This window comes from Gigantopelta aegis, chromosome 10 (genome assembly GCF_016097555.1).
Source record: "Gigantopelta aegis isolate Gae_Host chromosome 10, Gae_host_genome, whole genome shotgun sequence".
NCBI lineage: Eukaryota > Metazoa > Mollusca > Gastropoda > Neomphalida > Peltospiridae > Gigantopelta > Gigantopelta aegis.
This window is the reverse complement of record NC_054708.1, coordinates 42,119,946-42,142,005: the sequence shown is the minus strand read 5'-3', so window position 1 is coordinate 42,142,005 and position 22,060 is coordinate 42,119,946. Positions and strand designations below refer to the sequence as shown.

Genomic DNA, 22,060 nt, shown 5'->3' with positions numbered 1-22,060 from the left:
GCCACCCATACCATACAATGTATACTGGTACAGGCCACCCATACCATACAATGTATACTGGTACAGACCACCCATACCATACAATGTATACTGGTACAGGCCCCTCATACCATACAATGTATACTGGTACAGACCACCCATACCATACAATGTATACTGGAACAGGCCACCCATACCATACAGTGTATACTGGTACAGACCCCTCATACCATACAATGTATACTGGTACAGGCCACCCATACCATACAATGTATACTGGTACAGACCACCCATACCATACAATGTATACTGGTACAGGCCACCCATACCATACAATGTATACTGGTACAGGCCACCCATACCATACAGTGTATACTGGTACAAACCCCTCATACCATACAATGTATACTGGTACAGGCCACCCATACCATACAATGTATACTGGTACAGACCCCTAATACCATACAATGTATACTGGTACAGGCCACCCATACCATACAATGTATATGGGTACAGACCCCTCATACCATACAATGTATACTGGTACAGGCCACCCATACCATACAATGTATACTGGTACAGACCCCTCATACCATACAATGTATACTGGTACAGACCCCTTATACCATACAATGTATACTGGTACAGGCCACCCATACCATACAATGAATACTGGTACAGACCCCTCATACCATACAATGTATACTTGTACAGACCCCTCATACCATACAATGTATACTTGTACAGACCCCTCATACCATACAATGTATACTGGTACAGGCCCCTCATACCATACAATGTATACTGGTACAGGCCCCTCATACCATACAATGTATACTGGTACAGGCCACCCATACCATACAATGTATACTTGTACAGACCCCTCATACCATACAATGTATACTGGTACAGACCCCTCATACCATACAATGTATACTGGTACAGGCCACCCATACCATACAATGTATACTTGTACAGGCCACCCATACCATATAATGTATACTGGTACAGGCCCCTCATACCATACAATGTATACTGGTACAGGTCCCTCATACCATACAATGTATACTGGTACAGGTCCCTCATACCATACAATGTATACTGGTACAGGCCCCTCGTACCATACAATGTATACTGGTACAGACCCCCCATACCATACAATGTATACTGGTACAGGCCACCCATACCATACAATGTATACTTGTACAGACCCCTCATACCATACAATGTATACTGGTACAGACCCCTCATACCATACAATGTATACTTGTACAGACCCCTTCATACCATACAATGTATACTGGTACAGGCCACCCATACCATACAATGTATACTTGTACAGACCCCTCATACCATACAATGTATACTGGTACAGGCCACCCATACCATACAATGTATACTTGTACAGGCCACCCATACCATACAATGTATACTGGTACAGGCCACCCATACCATACAATGTATACTGGTACAGGCCACCCATACCATACAATGTATACGGGTACAGACCCCTCATACCATACAATGTATACTGGTACAGGCCACCCATACCATACAATGTATACTGGTACAGACCCCTCATACCATACAATGTATACTGGTACAGGCCACCCATACCATACAATGTATACTTGTACAGACCCCTCATACCATACAATGTATACTGGTACAGGCCCCTCATACCATACAATGTATACTTGTACAGATCCCTCATACCATACAATGTATACTTGTACAGACCCCTCATACCATACAATGTATACTGGTACAGGCCCCTCATACCATACAATGTATACTGGTACAGGCCCCTCATACCATACAATGTATACTGGTACAGGCCACCCATACCATACAATGTATACTGGTACAGACCCCTCATACCATACAATGTATACTGGTACAGGCCACCCATACCATACAATGTATACTTGTACAGGCCACCCATACCATACAATGTATACTGGTACAGGCCACCCATACCATACAATGTATACTGGTACAGGCCACCCATACCATACAATGTATACTGGTACAGACCCCTCATACCATACAATGTATACTGGTACAGACCCCTCATACCATACAATGTATACTGGTACAGACCCCTCATACCATACAATGTATACTGGTACAGACCCCCATACCATACAATGTATACTGGTACAGACCCCTCATACCATACAATGTATACTGGTACAGACCCCTCATACCATACAATGTATACTGGTACAGACCCCTCATACCATACAATGTATACTGGTACAGACCCCCTCATACCATACAATGTATACTGGTACAGGCCACCCATACCATACAATGTATACTTGTACAGACCCCTCATACCATACAATGTATACTGGTACAGACCCCTCATACCATACAATGTATACTGGTACAGACCCCTCATACCATACAATGTATACTGGTACAGGCCCCCATACCATACAATGTATACTGGTACAGGCCACCCATACCATACAATGTATACTGACCAGTACAGGCAAATCCCATACCAATTATTTATTTATTTACAGTTATTTCTGTGCTTATCTCCAATAATGTTCAAGCATGCTGTCCTGGGCACATATCTCAGCTATCTGTCCAGGACAGTGGGTTAAAAAAAAGAAGTTTGTTTTGTTTAACGATACTACTGGACAACATTGATTACTTAATCATTGGCTATTGGTAATTCTGACATGTAGTCATCAGAGGAAACCTGCTACATTTTTCATATTGCCATACACCTTTCCACGTACAGGAAAGCACATACCACGGCCTTTGACCAGTTGTGGTGCATTGGTTGGAACGAGAAAAAAAACCCCAATAAGCTGAATGGATCCACTGAGGTGTTTTGATCCTGGGATGCAAGCACCCCGAGCGAGCACTCAACCAACTGAGCTAAATCCCGCCCTCAGTCTTAATTAAGTCCTACAGCTTATAACCACTACCAATTAGTGGCATGTGGTCTCTTTAAATGCACTTTCCAAGAGACAGGATAACATCTACCACAGCCTTTGATGTGCACCAGTCAGGAAGCATTGGTTAAAAAAGGAAATACATTAACCCAAATGGTCCCATCAATCATACAACCTGTCACAATTAAACAAGCATATACTTTTTTAGCAGTGAGCTATAGAATGCCCTGCTTCTACAACCACTGGTAACAAAAGATGCATTATTCATGACATATATTTAATAATAGCACATTCCCTCTGCAGTCACTATCCTCATTCTGTGAGCCAGCTGCATTAGAAAGGAGAAAAAAATATCATGTTTAAATTACGATTAGATGTGAAAACATCTATGTAAATGTATGTATTGTGTGTTTAACTGCTGTAAGTAGTACAATAATTTTATTTTTTTTAAACGTTCATGAATCCCAATCTTAATATACATGTATACTCACCAAAATTAGAAACACTGCAAGGATATAACTAGGGCTAAATTTACGATGCCTGTTTTTCTTAAATGCAGATGTTTAATTTAAGTAAATGTATGTAGTTACACACATGTAGGTCTGAAACAGGCTTTGTAAATTCGGCCCAAATTGTGTTGGGTTTTTTCAAGACTATACATGACTTTGCTGTAATCAAGCTTCTGGGCACAAATCAGAACTCATGCCCAGGACAGACATGCCTCAACCTTTTTGTGGATTGGGGTATATAATTAGATGACTCTACCTTGTGGATTATGGAAAAAAAAGGAAAAAAAAAGAAGAAAAAAGGCATGTACACAAAAGAAAAACACCTAACAAAAAAACACCTCAAGATGTTATCACCACACCTTAACACTGATCTACCAGAGAAGGTGAGAAATTAGACAATGTCATTATTATAACCCACACCACTGGAGTATATCAATAACATCATATGTCAAGACTGGTCATATAACAGGATCTAACAGGGATGGACAAAACTAGCCCATGGATAATCATGTAGTAAGTGACACCTGTCTGGGTGGTGTTACCATTCTGCAGTGTGATGGATGATCCCACTCTGGACCATCACTAAGTCAGGCTGTTCTTAATGCTGATAAATCATTAAATATACACGCAACAGTTTGTGAAGTTTCAGTGATCACTACACAATTTTAAAACATTAAACAGTAGTTGCTATAATCAGTTTTCAACTGACGAAAAATATCGCTAATCAAGATTTTGAAAAAAAAATGTTCCCTGATTTAGTATCACAGTGCTTGATAAAGTTCACTTGCATACTAATATGACAGTACATTCATTTCATAAGATATACAAAATATATAAGATTGCTCATGTCATTCGTTAGACTGTCCATTTACAAAATGGTTCAACTGTGTTTGTTACATAATAACATACATGTGTGTTCAGGATATAGTCTACTACCATGTCATATCTGGTTTCTTTTCTAACAAATTGCTTAATGCATTCTTTTGTGGTTAGGGATGAGTTCAGGCACAAATAAACAAAAGACGTGTTAAATGTTCATGTCAAGGAACAAAAGATATAACATTTCTCATGTCACTCATCAAATTATCCAATTACAAAATGTGTTCAGCTGTGTTGCTTACATATATACATGTATTCAGGATATATATCCTACCATGTCCTACTTGGTTTATTTTCTAACAAATTTCTAAATGCACTCTTTGGTTGTGGGGGAGCGGGATTTAGCTCAGTCAGTTGAGTGCACGCATCTCAGGATCGAACCACCTTGGATCCAAAACTGATTCTGGTTTTTTCTCATTCCAACCATTGCACCACAATTGGTCAAAGGCCGTGGTATGTGTTTTCCTGTCTGTGGGGAAAGTACATACAAAGAAAAATGTAGCAGGTTTCCTCTGATGACTACGAGTTAGAATTACCAAATACATCAGGTCAGGTCAGGTCAGGTCAGGTCAGCGTGTTTAACGTGCAATTCAGAGCAAGCTGTTGTAGCGCATGCCTGTCCTGGGCACAAGTGCTGGCCTCGGCTGGCTACACTGTTCAGGACAGGAAAGGGGTGGGGTGAGTTGGAGGGGGGACCACCTGCACTGGCAGGTGCAAGAGAACACCAGCAGTCCGACCGAGGCCGGTAACACAGGCGGAGGGTTGTGCTATGGAATTTGGAATGTCCCATAGGATTAAGCCAAAGAGAAACGGTGCGCAGTTTTTGTGAATGAAATCAGGCGCAATTTTGAATGTTCAGCCAAAAGGAAAAATATTTTGACATCCAATAGCCAATGATTAATTAATCAATGTGAGCTAGTGGTGTCGATAAACAAAATAAACTTTTTTTTGGTTGTGGGGGATGACTAAAGGTACAAACATACAAGAAGTCACAGTCTCCACAAAGAGCGAGCCGCTGACTGACCTTCAGTGCCGCGGTGCCTGCGTACTGCTGACTGATGATGTCTCCGTTGTTGGCCCAGATCTGCTGGTAGGTCAGTCTGCAGCTCTGTGGTAGGTTCTCCTCTGGAGGCAGCAGGCCGAGCTTCCGGAACTAAACAATACCAACACACACTCTCAATACCATGATATATATATATATATATATATATGCTATAACTTTGACATAATATCCATGTTATAAACCCATATGATATTTACCATTATTACTCCATGGTCACTCATAACCATAAGAAATATTTTGCAATGGTGTAACACAAAATACTATTGGACGATTTGATGCTTACAAACCAATGACCATGCCGGTACTAAAGATGACATCATCACGATTTGGCAGACACACAAAATGACGTCATGTAGTTTAACATGTTCGCGTTTATGTTTCTCTGTTTTCATTGATAAATACTTTATTGCAATTCATTTATATATATTTTTAACAGAATAAATTGAACATTTTTTCTGACAATTATATAAGAACATGATTAAAATACAAAGTTAAAGCAATACTCAAAACAGTGTACATGTATTTACATTGTTTCTATATACATGTAGGCTACATGTACATCAAAAATAAAAGGCTATTAGATGAAAAAATAGCTGGGTAATAAATAGCTCGGAACCAGTTGTTAACAAATTTATGTTCCTTGTGAAATAATTTTTATTTGTCATTCACTAAACCTCGTGATCGACAAGTGGAAATTATTTCATTCAGGACATAAATTTGATAGTAACTGGTAACTTGTTTATTATTCTCTATTTATTAACTTGGTTAATAATATTTTGCCATCAATGGGTCATTTGTTTACAACCAACAAGACTTGTATACCTGAGCATAACGTTTTGATGAGATTTAGTTAAAAGTGATTGACGTCAAACTTCATTTGTGCTAATATTCGCAATGACGTTATTTTACTGGTGAGGTGACTTCACAACTTTCATTAACTAAATATCGAATTGAAATGTTATATTAGAAATGATATAGGATAAATAGAATTCGTCAACCTTGGCAGAGCCTCAACAAATACTGATTAACATAGACTCGGTTGATATTTTCCATATTAAAAAACACTTGTGGCGAATCCTCTCTATATATTTATTATTTGTAATTACATAAGCATTGCTTTTTAATTAATGTTTCACTTAAATTAAATGTGTCTTTAAAATTATGTTTTAAAAAGATATTTTAAGAGAATAAACTTGAAAAACAATTGTCAAGCCTATGCTACAAAGCATTTTATGTACCATTCAAATTAAACTAGAGTACTGGAATGGAAAGAAGGAATGCAATAACAGTTAACATAATTTTTAATCATAGCCATATTCACCTAACATTTGGGCAAGTCTATCCTGGGTCTTATTTTACGAAGCAATATAAGATTACCTTTTAAAGTGAATAACTACCTTATGACAAGGTGATCATAGGGCTAGGATTGTTTCATAAAACAGGGCACTGGCTAGTATAGTTCTGACTTAAATTACATCAGAAATTTTGCCCAGGACAAAAATACAACAAAAAATGGAGCTACTGTGACAACCCACTGGCACAACCACCAACCTTAATTTAAATCCTATTGTTTAAATGTGTTTTGTTTCAGACAGATTTCACTGTATCTGAGTCATAAACAGATAACGGGGAAAACTACAGCATGTGGGAAATGCGAAACATCACAATCCACTGTGTACAAGCTGTGTTGGTTGTTTGTTTTCCATGGACCTCTCTCTAGCATCATTATAGCTCTCCTCCTGCTGGGAGATATTGATTCAAACTTGAACAAATAACTTGACAAATACTGTAATAGGGTGAGAACATGTCTCAACATACAAAATTAGACTTGTTATCATATAGAAAGTTTCATCATGATGAAAAAAAACCCAAATCATGTCCAACCAATTAAAATGTGATATACATGTCGGTTGGGAAGTACTGCGATAACTAAACAGGATCAAGACCAAGTGGAAGAAACACATAAGAAGCTCCCTAACAATTTGATTTAAAACAACAACATGGTTTAATATGTACATATAGATTAATTCACTCCCCTTCTCACACAAAAAGCAGAAACATTTTCTTTCTTTTTTTAAATAATAATAATCCAGATGGATTGAGAAATATTAATTAATAAAGAATAATAATTCCAAAACCCCCAGGAAATAACTAAAATACATTTAATTCTAAAAAGGTTTACCTGGGTTTCCATAGCAATTCTAGCTATTGCTGTCTGCACAACATTGGTGCGATCGAGACAATCAATGCAGTTGATTCTGAAAACTCCCATCTGTTCACAGATCACCCCTTTCTTGTCAACCCTACCAACAAAAACAGTAAAGAGTTAAAGTTTGTTTTGTTTAACGAACCACTAGAGCACATTGATTTATTAATCATCAGCTATTGGATGTCAAACATTTGGTAATTTTGATATATATTCTCAAAAGAAACCTGCTACATTTTTTCATTAGTAGCAAGGGATCTTTTATATGCACCATCCCATAGACAGGATAGCACATACCACAGCCTTTGATATACCAGTCATGGTGCACTGGCTTGAGCGAGAAATAGCCCAATGGGCCCACTGACGGGGATCAATCCCAAACTGACCACGGATTAAGCGAGCGCTTTACCACTGGGCTACATCTCGCCCCCAGGGTAAAGGGTGTAAAACCCAAAAAGAAAAATTGTTACATATTTGACAAATCAAAATTATCAGAAATTGGAGGCAAAGATTGCATATGGAGAGAGACATAACTTAGTTAAACAGATGATTCAGTCTTTAAAATGGTTTGTCTGCCGTTAGGTCAAAATAACACTGTTAGATGACCTGGGCCGTATGGTGCTAACATAAACGCTGAACCGAATTTGCTGAAAGGTTTTGTCATTTATGTTCCAGCTCTCTTTGCAATGCAGGCAGGGTGTGGGGTTGTTGGTTATATGTCTCACCCTCCAGCATACTGTGTGTGCACTGATTAAATACTACAAATGAATTGAAGCTTGCCTGCTGCGTGTTTGCATTCAATTTGATTGAGCCTAGTCATTTAACACATTTCAATATCCAATATGTTTTTCACATTTTTACAATGGCTACCATTCAGCAGTGGCTTCAGTGAGCAGTAACCACTTGCCTACTTCGTGCACATGCTTTTTGCAAAACCAGTTTTCCAGACTGGCCTGTGAAACACCCAACGGACTGCACCTTTTGTTGGGTGATCTTATTCAAAGAATATATTGTCAAAGAATTTTAGAAAATATGGTATTTGAAAAAGATTATAGTCAGTCTTCAACCAAAAGCTCTAGACATGATGTAGCAGTAATGCAATAGTTACACAATCTTACCAGCAGTATCTCACGTCTTTGATGATATGTACCAGTAATGCAATAGTTACACAATCTTACCAGCAGTATCTAACGTCTTTGATGATAAGTACCAGTAATGCAATAGTTACACAATCTTACCAGCAGTATCTCACGTCTTTGATGATAAGTACCAGTAATGCAATAGTTACACAATCTTACCAGCAGTATCTCACGTCTTTGATGATAAGTACCAGTAATGCAATAGTTACACAATCTTACCAGCAGTATCTCACGTCTTTGATGATAAGTAGCAGTAATGCAATAGTTACACAATCTTACCAGCAGTATCTCACGTCTTTGATGATAAGTAGCAGTAATGCAATAGTTACACAATCTTACCAGCAGTATCTCACGTCTTTGATGATAAGTACCAGTAATGCAATAGTTACACAATCTTACCAGCAGTATCTCACGTCTTTGATGATAAGTACCAGTAATGCAATAGTTACACAATCTTACCAGCAGTATCTCACGTCTTTGATGATAAGTAGCAGTAATGCAATAGTTAGTTACACAATCTTACCAGCAGTATCTCACGTCTTTGATGATATGTAGCAGTAATGCAATAGTTACACAATCTTACCAGCAGTATCTCACGTCTTTGATGATATGTACCAGTATGCAATAGTTACACAATCTTACCAGCAGTATGTCAAGTAGTTACACAATCTTACCAGCAGTATCTCACGTCTTTGATGATATGTAGCAGTAATGTAATAGTTACACAATCTTACCAGCAGTATCTCTCACGTCAATAGTTACACAATTACCAGCAGTATCTTACGTCTTTGATGATAAGTAGTTACACAATCTTACCAGCAGTATCTCAGGTCTTTGATGATATGTACCAGTAATGTAATAGTTACACAATCTTACCAGCAGTATCTCACGTCTTTGATGATATTTACCAGTAATGCAATAGTTACACAATCTTACCAGCAGTATCTCACGTCTTTGATGATATGTAGCAGTAATGCAATAGTTACACAATCTTACCAGCAGTATCTCACGTCTTTGATGATATGTAGCAGTAATGCAATAGTTACACAATCTTACCAGCAGTATCTCACGTCTTTGATGATATGTACCAGTAATGCAATAGTTACACAATCTTACCAGCAGTATCTCACGTCTTTGATGATATTTACCAGTAATGCAATAGTTACACAATCTTACCAGCAGTATCTCACGTCTTTGATGATATGTACCAGTAATGCAATAGTTACACAATCTTACCAGCAGTATCTCACGTCTTTGATGATATGTACCAGTAATGCAATAGTTACACAATCTTACCAGCAGTATCTCACGTCTTTGATGATATGTACCAGTAATGCAATAGTTACACAATCTTACCAGCAGTATCTCACGTCTTTGATGATATGTACCAGTAATGCAATAGTTACACAATCTTACCAGCAGTATCTCACGTCTTTGATGATATGTACCAGTAATGCAATAGTTACACAATCTTACCAGCAGATCTCACGTCTTTGATGATATGTAGCAGTAATGCAATAGTTACACAATCTTACCAGCAGTATCTCACGTCTTTGATGATATGTACCAGTAATGCAATAGTTACACAATCTTACCAGCAGTATCTCACGTCTTTGATGATAAGTAGTTACACAATCTTACCAGCAGTATCTCACGTCTTTGATGATAAGTAGCAGTAATGTAATAGTTACACAATCTTACCAGCAGTATCTCACGTCTTTGATGATATGTACCAGTAATGCAATAGTTACACAATCTTACCAGCAGTATCTCACGTCTTTGATGATATGTACCAGTAATGCAATAGTTACACAATCTTACCAGCAGTATCTCACGTCTTTGATGATATGTACCAGTAATGCAATAGTTACACAATCTTACCAGCAGTATCTCACGTCTTTGATGATATTTACCAGTAATGCAATAGTTACACAATCTTACCAGCAGTATCTCATGTCTTTGATGATATCTCTAATGCCTTCAGTTAGGATGGAGACATTTTCAAATTTCATTCCACGGCTAAAATACAATAAGAAATACACAAATATTTAATTCATTACTTTAAAAAGTTAATATTTAGATCTAAAAATCAAATGAATTTTTTAATATGCAGTTGCCTTTTAGCATTGGATGTAATATATGAATGAATGTGAATGAATGTGTGTGTATGTGTGCGTGTGCGTGCATTCGTGTGTGTGTGTGTGTGCATGCGCATGCATGTGTGTGTGTGTATGTGTGTGTGTGAATATATGGTGCAAAAATGCTTTTAAAAAGGACAGATTTATAGGATATTAAACAAGCTTCCATTTCATATCATGTTTATGTCCCGAGGGAAATAAATTTCAATGGTCACGAGCTTTAGCGAGTGACAATGAAAATTATTTCACGAGGGACATACATTGTGTAAACATGATATGAAATGGTAGCGAGTTTAATATCCTATTTATTACCCATAATCGATCTTAATTTATATCACTCGTCTCATTTTGTTGACGTTCCTGTAAGGTTGTAGTGCGCTAATTGATGACGTCATCGTGTGACATCAAAAGTGTTACGTCCCACTTGGCATTCTAATGGGACGTATCACTTTGATATGTACCAATATATTTGTAACCATATGGGTAATAAATGTTAAATATAACTTGTGGGTCATGTTGACCATGCATATACCACCTCTGTTTCCCCTGGACAGGGGTAGGCTAGGTTAAGTATAACAGGGAATCTGTGGAAAAAAACTCAAAAATCTCTTGTCTTCATTTTGATAATATTAAAAGTACTCATTGGTTTTTAATTCACTCAGCAGTTGACAGTTTAAAGCTTTTAGTGGATTAATGGATGATAATATTTGATGATTATGAACACCAGTTGCACTGTTTACAAACATTGATACAAGGCAGAATATATTCTACAGGCAATATCTTGCCAGATGAGAACTCCTTTGTAACACCCGATATGATGATGGATAGTTTGGGAGCAGTTACAACCTGACTACAGTATCTGGTTATAGGTCTCTCTAAGAATCTGTCAGCCAAGACAAATCAGATCTCTCATCTGTGCCAATCACATCTATGTGCCCTCACTCATGCAGTCACCAGATGAGAAAACATTTGGAGAAGAATATCTGCATGGATCATTACAATTTTATTGCTTATTTCTTTGATTATAATGACACCACTACAGTTCAGTGAGTACATAATCATTAGCAATAGAAAGTCAAACATTTGTTAATTCTGACAGTCTTCAGAAGAAACCCACTACATTTTCCCATTAGCTGCACTAGCTTTCCACATAAAAAGGACAGCACATGCATGCCACAGTATTGTTTGTGACGGAGGAAAAAACAATGGATATATCAAAGGTGTTCAGCATCATAGCAATGGACACTTAAAAAAACCACTTACTTTTTTTTTAATATACATGTATATATATTAGTTATTGTAAACTTTTATTATTTTGAACATGTTAAATAAAATCACTAAGTTCGGTGCAAGAAAGAAATACATGTGATTAACCTTTACTTTCTTTTGAACGTCAGTGAGTCGTCTGTCGATCATACTCAAAATGATGGGTGCATGCCCTTTCAAACCACTAGCCCATACACATGTGGCTATTACCCATAGTAAAATACACCATTATTACATACATAACACAGATATAAATTCAAATAAAGTCATTTGTAATAAATTTATGATTGGAAAAGCTGACCTGGATTTGCAATGTCATGGTGGAGTAGATTGATCAGGTTAAATGTATACATACATGTACACCAAAAAGAAAGAAAGAAATGTTTTATTTAACGACGCACTCAACACATTTTATTTACGGTTATATGGCGTCAGACATATGGTTACAGACCACACAGATTTGGAGAGGAAACCCGCTGTCGCCACATAGGCTACTCTTTTACGACAGGCAGCAAGGGATCTTTTATTTTTGCGCTTCCCACAGGCAGGATAGCACAAACCATGGCCTTTGTTGAACCAGTTATGGATCACTGGTCGGTGCAAGTGGTTTACACCTACCCATTGAGCCTTGCGGAGCACTCACTCAGGGTTTGGAGTCGGTATCTGAATTAAAAATCCCATGCCTCGACTGGGATCCGAACCCAGTACCTACCAGCCTGTAGACCGATGGCCTGCCACGACGCCACCGAGGTCGGTTACATGTACACCAAGTACTGTTGGTACTTTGGGAAGCAATTATAGGGGCATTCCTGAGTTTGCTGCAATTGTTAAGATGTTATCGACTAACAGAGACTTTTTGACAACTGTAAATACATATCAAATATATTTTTCTGCATAAAATATTAGTGGCTGTATATTAAACGTGTTTCTGATCATTCTAATATTTCTACTAGGTTAAATTTCATTTTATTTCCTAAAAAAGATTTTTTCGTACGTACGAAATTATTTGAAGACAAAATCCAGTTTGGGCTTCTTACAAATATTAAGACGACCAGATACACATTGACTATACAAACACTATTTAAATTGTAAGTTTAATCGTAGAAATATTTTATTAGTGGGAAACATCTTACAATGCAGCAAACTCGGGAATGTCCCTTTAAAGCTAGAAGCTACCCCGGCCAGCCTTGGAGATGATGACAACACCAAGGTCACTTTACACCGTTACAAAGACAACAAAGTCAACTGTACTAAGTTTCTTATCAGGTGAGTTAACCTGGTTTTATATAAATGCTAACGTGCAGTTGATAGGATACACATACCAGTATTTAGGGCACAACTATGTTGTATTTGACAACTTGGGGATGTTAATGCTGGTTTTTCTGTTGCAAATTAATGTTTACTGGCGACACAATGTGGAGATGGTAATTAAAACAGATATTCACAGATGTAAAACCAGTGTGAACATCCATAAATGGTCAAATATAACATAGTTATTCCCATTCTAATTCAATAAAAGATTTTTTTTTTAATGTTTAAATAATAATTTTTCAGAATTGTTGCAGCATTAACAAAAACCTGGTCACTATGATCGTGTTTCAAGTCATCGATCCACCTTTAAAAGAATTACAGGGCAAGCAGATTAAAATCTATACATTTTTACATTTAATACAACTGTTGCTCTTAATATTGATTTTGTATTTTACTGTTATACTTTTTTTTTTCTTCTTTTTTTCCTTATTTAATTTTTTTTTCTAAATCAGTTAGCTTTCTAGAGGACCACTGCTTTATGAGATTTTTCATTTCCATCATCTTCTTTTCAAAAGTTTTGGTACTAATCTGTTCAAGGTTAACAGAAAAGTCAACATCTAGTAAATTGAAATTATCCTCACCCCATGTAAGTTTTCATATTGAATGATGAAAGACCTCCTTAGCTAATTTTTTACTGCCTATCCAGATAAGTTTTGTCTTTGAATAGTTAATTTTCAACCAGAAACATTAGCATATTGATATTTTTTTCTTCTCTTTTTAAAAAAAAAGAAGGTTTTATTGTTCCAGAAGAATATGTAGTGTTAGGGTTGGGGCCCTAAATCACTACAATAGCATATATATTAGTTGTACTGTTTTACTAACGACAATACCAGTATTACCGATTCCACTTATTCCAAATACACATAATTCAGCATAGTTGGCGTTACTTTGGAATTCCTGTCATCGTCACAGATATAACATCACATACATGTTTATAAACAGCAATTACATGACAAAATCCTCTCAGCTTTGGTGCAATCTAAAGCCCTGATACACTACCAGGAAATTAAGGAGAGGAACATTAATTTTGTTTAATGTCACCTCAGCATATTATGGCTATATGGAAGAAGAAGAAGTTTGTTTTGTTTAACAACACCACTAGAGCACATTGATTAATTAATCATCGGCTACTGGATGTCAAACATATGGTAAATTTGAAGCTGTCTCACATACACTATGAATAAAGCAGGAAGAGATCTTTTACACTGAGCTACACCGTCACCCACTACATGCAAGGTTCAGGTGTGTGTGTGTAAGGGAAGGATTTCAGGGTAGAAACCCCCTCCTGCTCAAGCAATTTTGTTTTCCAACCCCCTCCTACAAAATTTGTTCACCAGTCTAAACCCCCACCCTGTTAAAATTCCTGCACACACCTGAGGTTGCATGGTTTTACACTATCCACCAGGCCATCGTATCCGAGAGTTAACCTAGTTTTTACATTAATGTCACACTAGTGCAGCTGATTGATAAGGTTAAACCCACCAGTACTCGTGAAAGTCAAATGTGATGTAGGTGAGGTCTGGTGAATTGTACTGCAGAACCTGACTCAGGTAGGCGTCCCCCACTATCTGCTCCTTCCCCGACAGCTCGGCCAAGGACACAATCACCACCTTTCTGTACTTCTGGAACTGCTCCTCAAAGTGTTTCTTGAACGCAGTGTGAGATTCTTCTTCACCTTTGACAATAAAAAAAAAATATATATATATAAACAGTCATATAACCTTTAACCAGCATCAGTCATGTAGTGTTTAATAGTTTTCTTTTGTTAATGTCATCACTATAGAGCACAGTGATTAATAAATCATTGGCTATTGGATGTCAGCCATTTGATAAATAAAATATATATATATATATATATATATATATATATATATATATATAGTCTTCAGGGGAAACCTAAAACCTTTTTTTTCTTCTATTAGCAGCACTTTCCCAAACAGGACAGCACATACCTTTGATTAACAAGTCATGGGACACCAGTTGGGATTGAAAACCCAGTGTTTCACTGTTTCCTCCAAGGAGGTTTGAGCCAAGAACCGAGTGCAAACATTCGACTGACTGAGCTAAATCCTGTGTCCGGTCACGGTTAAGCCACTGTCCTGAAGACTGTACCTGAGATGTACTGTACTATATCCAAGAACACGCAATTCCTTACAACTAAGTCTTACACCACACATCTTCAGAATCGTCATTTTCAAGTTCACTCATAATTTTAAATCTACATGTTTGTGATCAGTACAACTGCTACAGGAACAAGCCTGACACATCTGTCAATATCAAACATTCATTGTGTCAGGTTTTAGGTTTTTTTGTTGTACAATACTTTATTCTAATTTTTTATTCCACAAGTATTTTAAGATATTCTGTGCTATTTTTATCGAATTAACTTTCTGAAATAATTAGTTTGATTTTTGTTTTTCTCTTTGCATGTCCTGTTTTACGTTGTAACTTATATATACTAGTGGAAAAAAGTAACTGTGTATGGTTATCATGTTGATAAAAAAATAATTTCAAGACATAAAACGATAAAATGATCATATAGCATTATTTATTAGGCAATTAAGCAAAACGTCAAATCATTTAAAATGTCACAGCATCCGTCATTTCATCGGTATTGGGGATGAAAGACATGGGGGGTAAAAAAACAGTTCACAAAGTTAATAGCGTATATGGCCACCGTTTGCGTTGATGCAGGCCTGGCACCGTCGCCTCATAGAGCCTACCAAATTGTTGAAGAATGCCTGGGGAATGCCGTTCCAGATCTGTACTAACGTCTGACCAAGCGCTCTCAACGTCAGCGGCTGGTTAGGCAGTGCACGTACACGACGTTGCATCTCATCCCAGACGTGCTCGATTGGTGCAAGATCGGGTGAAACCGCAGGCCACTGCAACACATCGATGTTCTGCTGTGCTAGAAAATCCATTACCACCCGGGCGACGTGAGGTCTAGCATTGTCATGCTGAAGCGTGATGTGACGTTGCTGTCCTTGCACAAATGGGATGACGTGAGCCTGAATAATGTCGTCACGGTAGCGTACAGCGTTCAAATTGCCATCGATGACCACAAGAGGTGTTCGTCCAGTTGACGTGATGCCACCCCAAACCATGACACTGCCTCCGCCAAATGCACGTCGCTCCACAACACAGGCGTCACTAAAACGTTCTCCAACACGACGATACACTCTTGAACGGCCGTCACTGCTGTCCAAGTGAAACCTGGACTCGTCCGTAAACAGTATACCCGCCCAGTCACGGTGATTAAAGTGCAAGTGTCTTCTACACCAAGCCAAACGTGCTACACGATGACGTCTTAGCAAAACTGAACGGACAGCCGGGCGTCGCGGACGGATACCATGTTCACGTAATCGATTCCGTACAGTTCTGGGATTAATGGCACGCAATCCAGGAATGGTCCGCGCTGTCAGACTTGCCGTTTGGAATCGATTCCCGAGGTGCACGAGTCTGATGTGGTTGTCCTGCTGTTTTGACATCACGCGTGGACGGCCTGCACGTTGTTGGTCTCTGACATTACCAACATGTTGATAACGTCTCCACAAAGCCTGAATAATGTTTATGTGTACACCAAATTGCGTAGCGACAGCGCGATGGCGCATACCAGCCTGGATCATGCCAATTGCGTGAAGGCGGTCATTTTCGTTTAGCCTGGGCATTGCTCTGCTACAATTTTCAACAGAAATAACCTGCTTTTCTGTACCCCCGGTTGGCATGCAATGACCCGACAGTTGAAAAGTCGACAAAAACTTGAAAAGTAACATGTTGGGAGAAAAAAATGGGAAAAACATGTTCATGTCCCAGAAGCAAAACTGCACGTGCAAATACGGCATTGACCCAGCTATTGTGTGGCGGTGCGTTCACTGGTAACATGTACAAAACATCAGGCTAAAATATTGAGCGGTTTTATTTTCATCCGATTTTTTAGGTTACACAGTTACTTTTTTCCACTAGTATATATATTGCTGTTTTATATTGTATGCGATGTCTGTCATTTTTGTACCCTAGACCCTCAGGGAATTAAAATATAAGATATAGCATTCAGAAAAATTACATTATTCTAACAAATAAAGTTTATTTTGAATATAGAAACATAAGTGTGTGTAACAGTAACCCTCAAATAAAATAGAACAATACGCCATGGTACATACATTATTTATATTGTCTACATGCATGTATACATGTACATGTAACCCAGCTTTGTTACTTGACCTTATGTTTGATTTATATCAGTACATATACCGTGACTATAACCAGGTAATATTAGAAGATATATGAGGGGGGTGGGGTGCACAAACTATTTAGGAGCATGTAGGGACATGCTTTCCCACAAATATTCATATTTTGATGGTTTCAAGTACATTATTTTAGTATTTGAAGAACTGTTTACATAACAAAATTACATTTGATGGTCTTAAAAACACCTGCTAGTGATGTTCTTCTAATCTATATGCATGATGAGTATGTCATATATATGAAGTTCAACTAATGAGGTACTTGTATACCATATTTAGTGTCTGGCAACCACACCCAAGCATAACACTTCAAGTGGAATTATGATTTATAATTTACAACTTAATTTCTACAACTTATTTTTAGGAAGTGAGAGTGAAAGTCTGATTGAATGAAATGAGTAATTCCTATTTATGATTAAGTTGTGAACTGTTTACCGGTATTGATCAAGTGTGTTAACTATTAGAGGTTGACTACACACACTTGCTTCGGCTTCATACACAAAAAATATAACACATTCAGTGGTATGTTTTCAATTCATGTTATACAGTGAAACCGGTCTATATAAACACGATCAATCCAGGGACTTAATATGTATCCGATTTAGACAGGATCCGGTGTTTAGAGAAAAAAAGAAAGAAATGTTTTATTTAACGACGCACTCAACACATTTTATTTACGGTTATATGGCATCAGACATATGGTTATGGACCACACAGATTTTGAGAGGAAACATGGGCTACTCTTTCCGATTAACAGCAAGGGATCTTTTATTTGCGCTTCCCACAGGCAGGATAGCACAAACCATGGCCTTTGTTGAACCAGTTATGGATTACTAGCTGGTCGGTGCAAGTGGTTTACACCTACCCATTGAACCTTGAGGAATACTCACTCAGGGTTGTGGAGTTGGTATCTGGATTAAAAATCCCATGCCTCGACTGCGATCCAAACCCAGTACCTACCAGCCTGTAGACTGATGGCCTAACCACTACACCACCGAGGCCGGTACCGGTGTTTACAGGGTCACCTTTTAGAATTGAGAAAATTTGGGAATGAAACTTGGCCGCTTTTAACAGGATTCTGTTTTGTTACGGGCCGGTCCATGCAGTTTAGACAAGTTTCACTGAATTGTTTTTTTGTTTTTTTTTTTTTTCTTCTTCTCCGCAAGGCTCAATGGGTAGGTGTAAACCACTTGCACTGACCAGTGATCCATAACTGGTTCAACAAAGGCCATGGTTTGTGCTATCCTGCCTGTGGGAAGTGCAAATAAAAGATCCCTTGCTGCTAATCGGAAGAGTAGCCCATGTAGTGGCGACAGCGGGTTTCCTCTCAAAATCTGTGTGGTCCTTAACCATATGTCTGACGCCATATAACCGTAAATCAAATGTGTTGAGTGCGTCGTTAAATAAAACATTTCTTTCTTTCTTTACTTCTTGTTTCTTAAACATTATTTTGTGTAGAATTATGAAAAATAAAAGCATACTAACATGTAAATGACATTGTCTGCTCAATATGGAACTTATAACTATTTTCACAGGGGTAATGGCAATTAGTCCATATTTCTCTTTATTAATTATGATGAAAAATAGTAACAATGTTGCTCATTTCAGTGCTATTAGTATTCAAGTGATGTTAATTACTTTGCGTCTCCCTTTAAACACAGTACACTGGGTGCAGGATCATCTGTTTTCAGGACACTGGAAAACTTTCAGTACAAAATAACTGCTGTTGGGAATGTATTGTTTGATGATCACTAATATATTGTAATTTAATCAATTGTACCATTTGCAAACTGTGTATGATGATGGTATGGAAAGTGGCTGTAGTCAGCCTTAGGTAAATACTGTTTTTCAAATTATACAAATTTTTACAACTAAAATACATACATGTACATTAGCAAAAGAGCATATATAAATACATGTACACATGATTTAGTTTTGGAACTACATTGTATACACCCGTAGAGGGAACACAGAAATGTGTTGAAAACAAAAGAAATTCAGATTAATAGCTGAATGTAACCCATTAACATATCCCTTGCATTTTATGTGACCTGTGGTATGTTCCTCAGAACATTTGGGTGTTTAGTGTGAAATACGACTTTGTTATCCAGCTTTATGTGAGGTCATAAAACAGATTGCAAGTGCATAACGTTAAACCTGTTTTAAATAGCCAACTAAAGGCATTTGAAAAGTTGCCTGTTACACTGTATGATGACTGGTTGATTTAACTCTGTATTATAAGTAGATGATTTGGATCACTGGTCGGTGCAAGTGGTTTACACCTATCCATTAAGCCTTGCGGAGCACTCACTCAGGGTTTGGAGTCGGTATCTGGATTAAAAATCCCATGCCTCGACTGGGATCCGAACCCAGTACCTACCAGCCTGTAGACCGATAGCCTAAACTCGACGCCACCGAATAAACTCGACGCCACCGAATTAACATGTATATCTTACTAATGTTACACCCAGGTCACTTATAAACTGACAAGGCATCCTTCGTATACATATAGTAATACAATTAATAGTACGTTGCACCTCTCTTATTAATTGTTACTGATGTTATATTGTGTTTCGTCTTTTTGTTACTTGGAATATACACATCCAAGTTCTGAAACTTGTATTACAGACCTTCACCTGGATTAAGCAATGGATATGGCTTTTTTTCAGTTTAGTCCTGTTGATACATGTGTATGGTTTACGCAGATGTTTTTTTTTTTAGTCATCTTGTCAGTTAATACCTGCCATATCCCTTTTCTGATACATTATTGCACAGATCAAATATCAATTTTACATACAAATACCATGGCCTCTAGCTAATAAACCAGTTACATGTACAAGACACTGAACAACAGAAAGAAAGAAATGTTTTATTTAACGACTTAACACATTTTATTTACGGTTATATGGCGTCAGACATACATGTATGGTTAAGGACCACACAGATTTTGAGAAAACCCGCAGTCGCCACTACATGGGCTACTCTTTCCAATTAGCAGCAAGTGATCTTTTATTTGCGCTTCCCACAGGCAGGATAGCACAAACCATGGCCTTTGTTGAACCAGTTATGGATCACTGGTCGGTACAAGTGGTTTACACCTACCCATTGAGCCTACTCACTCAGGGTTTGGAGTCGGTATCGGGGATTACAAATCTCATGCCTCGACTGGGATCCAAACCCAGTACCTACCAGCCTGTAGACCGATGCCTAACCACGACGCCACCGAGGCCGGTCTGAACAACAGAAGAACCGGTCTCAATGGTATAGTGGTTAAGCCAAGATGCAGCCTTAAAGGGCCATTGCTGAGTTGCTGTATATAGTAAAATGTTTCCGACTAATAAAATATTTCTATGGTTAAACTTACATATTAAATATATTTGTTTATTTAGGATATCAGTGTCTGTATATTCAATGTGTGTTTCTGGTCGTCTTAATATTTGTAAGAAGACCAAACTGGATTTTGTCTTCAAATAATAAAAAAAAGTTTTTAGGAAATAAAATGAAATTTATGCTAGTACAAACATTAGAATGATCAGAAACATGTTAAGCAGGAAAATATATTTGACATGTAATTACAATCGTTAAAAAGTCTCTATTAGTCGACGTCTTAAAAACTGCAGCAAACTCAGGAATGTCCCTTTAAGGCTGGTAGGTTGTGGGTTCAGACCACAGTACTGGCTCCTGGTCATCTGATGGCCCAGATAAGTAATGTGTTTGTGCCCAGGACAGTGTGCTTCAACCTTACTAGATATAAGTATGGAAATAAAATAAAAATGACATGAAATAAACAGACTGGAATGCTTTAATTTTAATTTATTGAATAACAAACACTCAATTATAATATATCTTGTAGTTTGCTATTAACTGTATGAATTCCGACGCCATATTATTAACTTTACCCTTCAGTGTACATGAACAGATCTACATGTGCATGCAATGCATGCTATTTTATTACTGGTATACATGCTATTTTATTACTGGTATACATGCACTATCAAAGGATCAGACAGACATTATCCTGTATTCCTATCATACTGTCAGGTGCACACAAACAATCCAGTTGACACATCACAAGTGCCGATATTATAAATCCTGTCCTCGGTGACCTTGCAATTCAATCAATGAATCATCTGATCTGTGTTTATATCTCCTGAACATTCAAGCACTATACGGACACTCCCTCGGTGGTCCCCGAGAAAATGGGTCCAAGACAAACCTTATTTAACAAAACACACTTAAGATATTTTTATTGATGGTTATACGATATCAGACCACAACAATTATTCACAACGATGAGAGAGGAAACCCACTGCCACAACTCGATGGGTTATTTTGTTTTCATTAGCTGCAAGAGCTGTTTTATATGTACCTTCCAAGAAACAGGACAGTACATACCCTGACTTGTTAT

General features: G+C 37.7%; 1 protein-coding gene across 1 annotated transcript in view; it reads right to left on the bottom strand.

Moving 5' to 3' along the window:
* LOC121383634 (phosphatidylinositide phosphatase SAC2-like) overlaps window positions 1-22,060 on the bottom strand; it is a 296,678-nt gene that overhangs the window by 28,165 nt on the left and 246,453 nt on the right. Inside the window, exons 10-13 of the mRNA XM_041513728.1 lie at window positions 14,888-15,080; window positions 10,632-10,709; window positions 7,528-7,648; window positions 5,307-5,435 (exon numbers count right to left, since the gene is read on the bottom strand). Of these exons, the coding sequence (XP_041369662.1) occupies window positions 5,307-5,435; window positions 7,528-7,648; window positions 10,632-10,709; window positions 14,888-15,080 (521 nt within the window). The remainder of the gene's footprint in view (window positions 1-5,306; window positions 5,436-7,527; window positions 7,649-10,631; window positions 10,710-14,887; window positions 15,081-22,060) is intronic.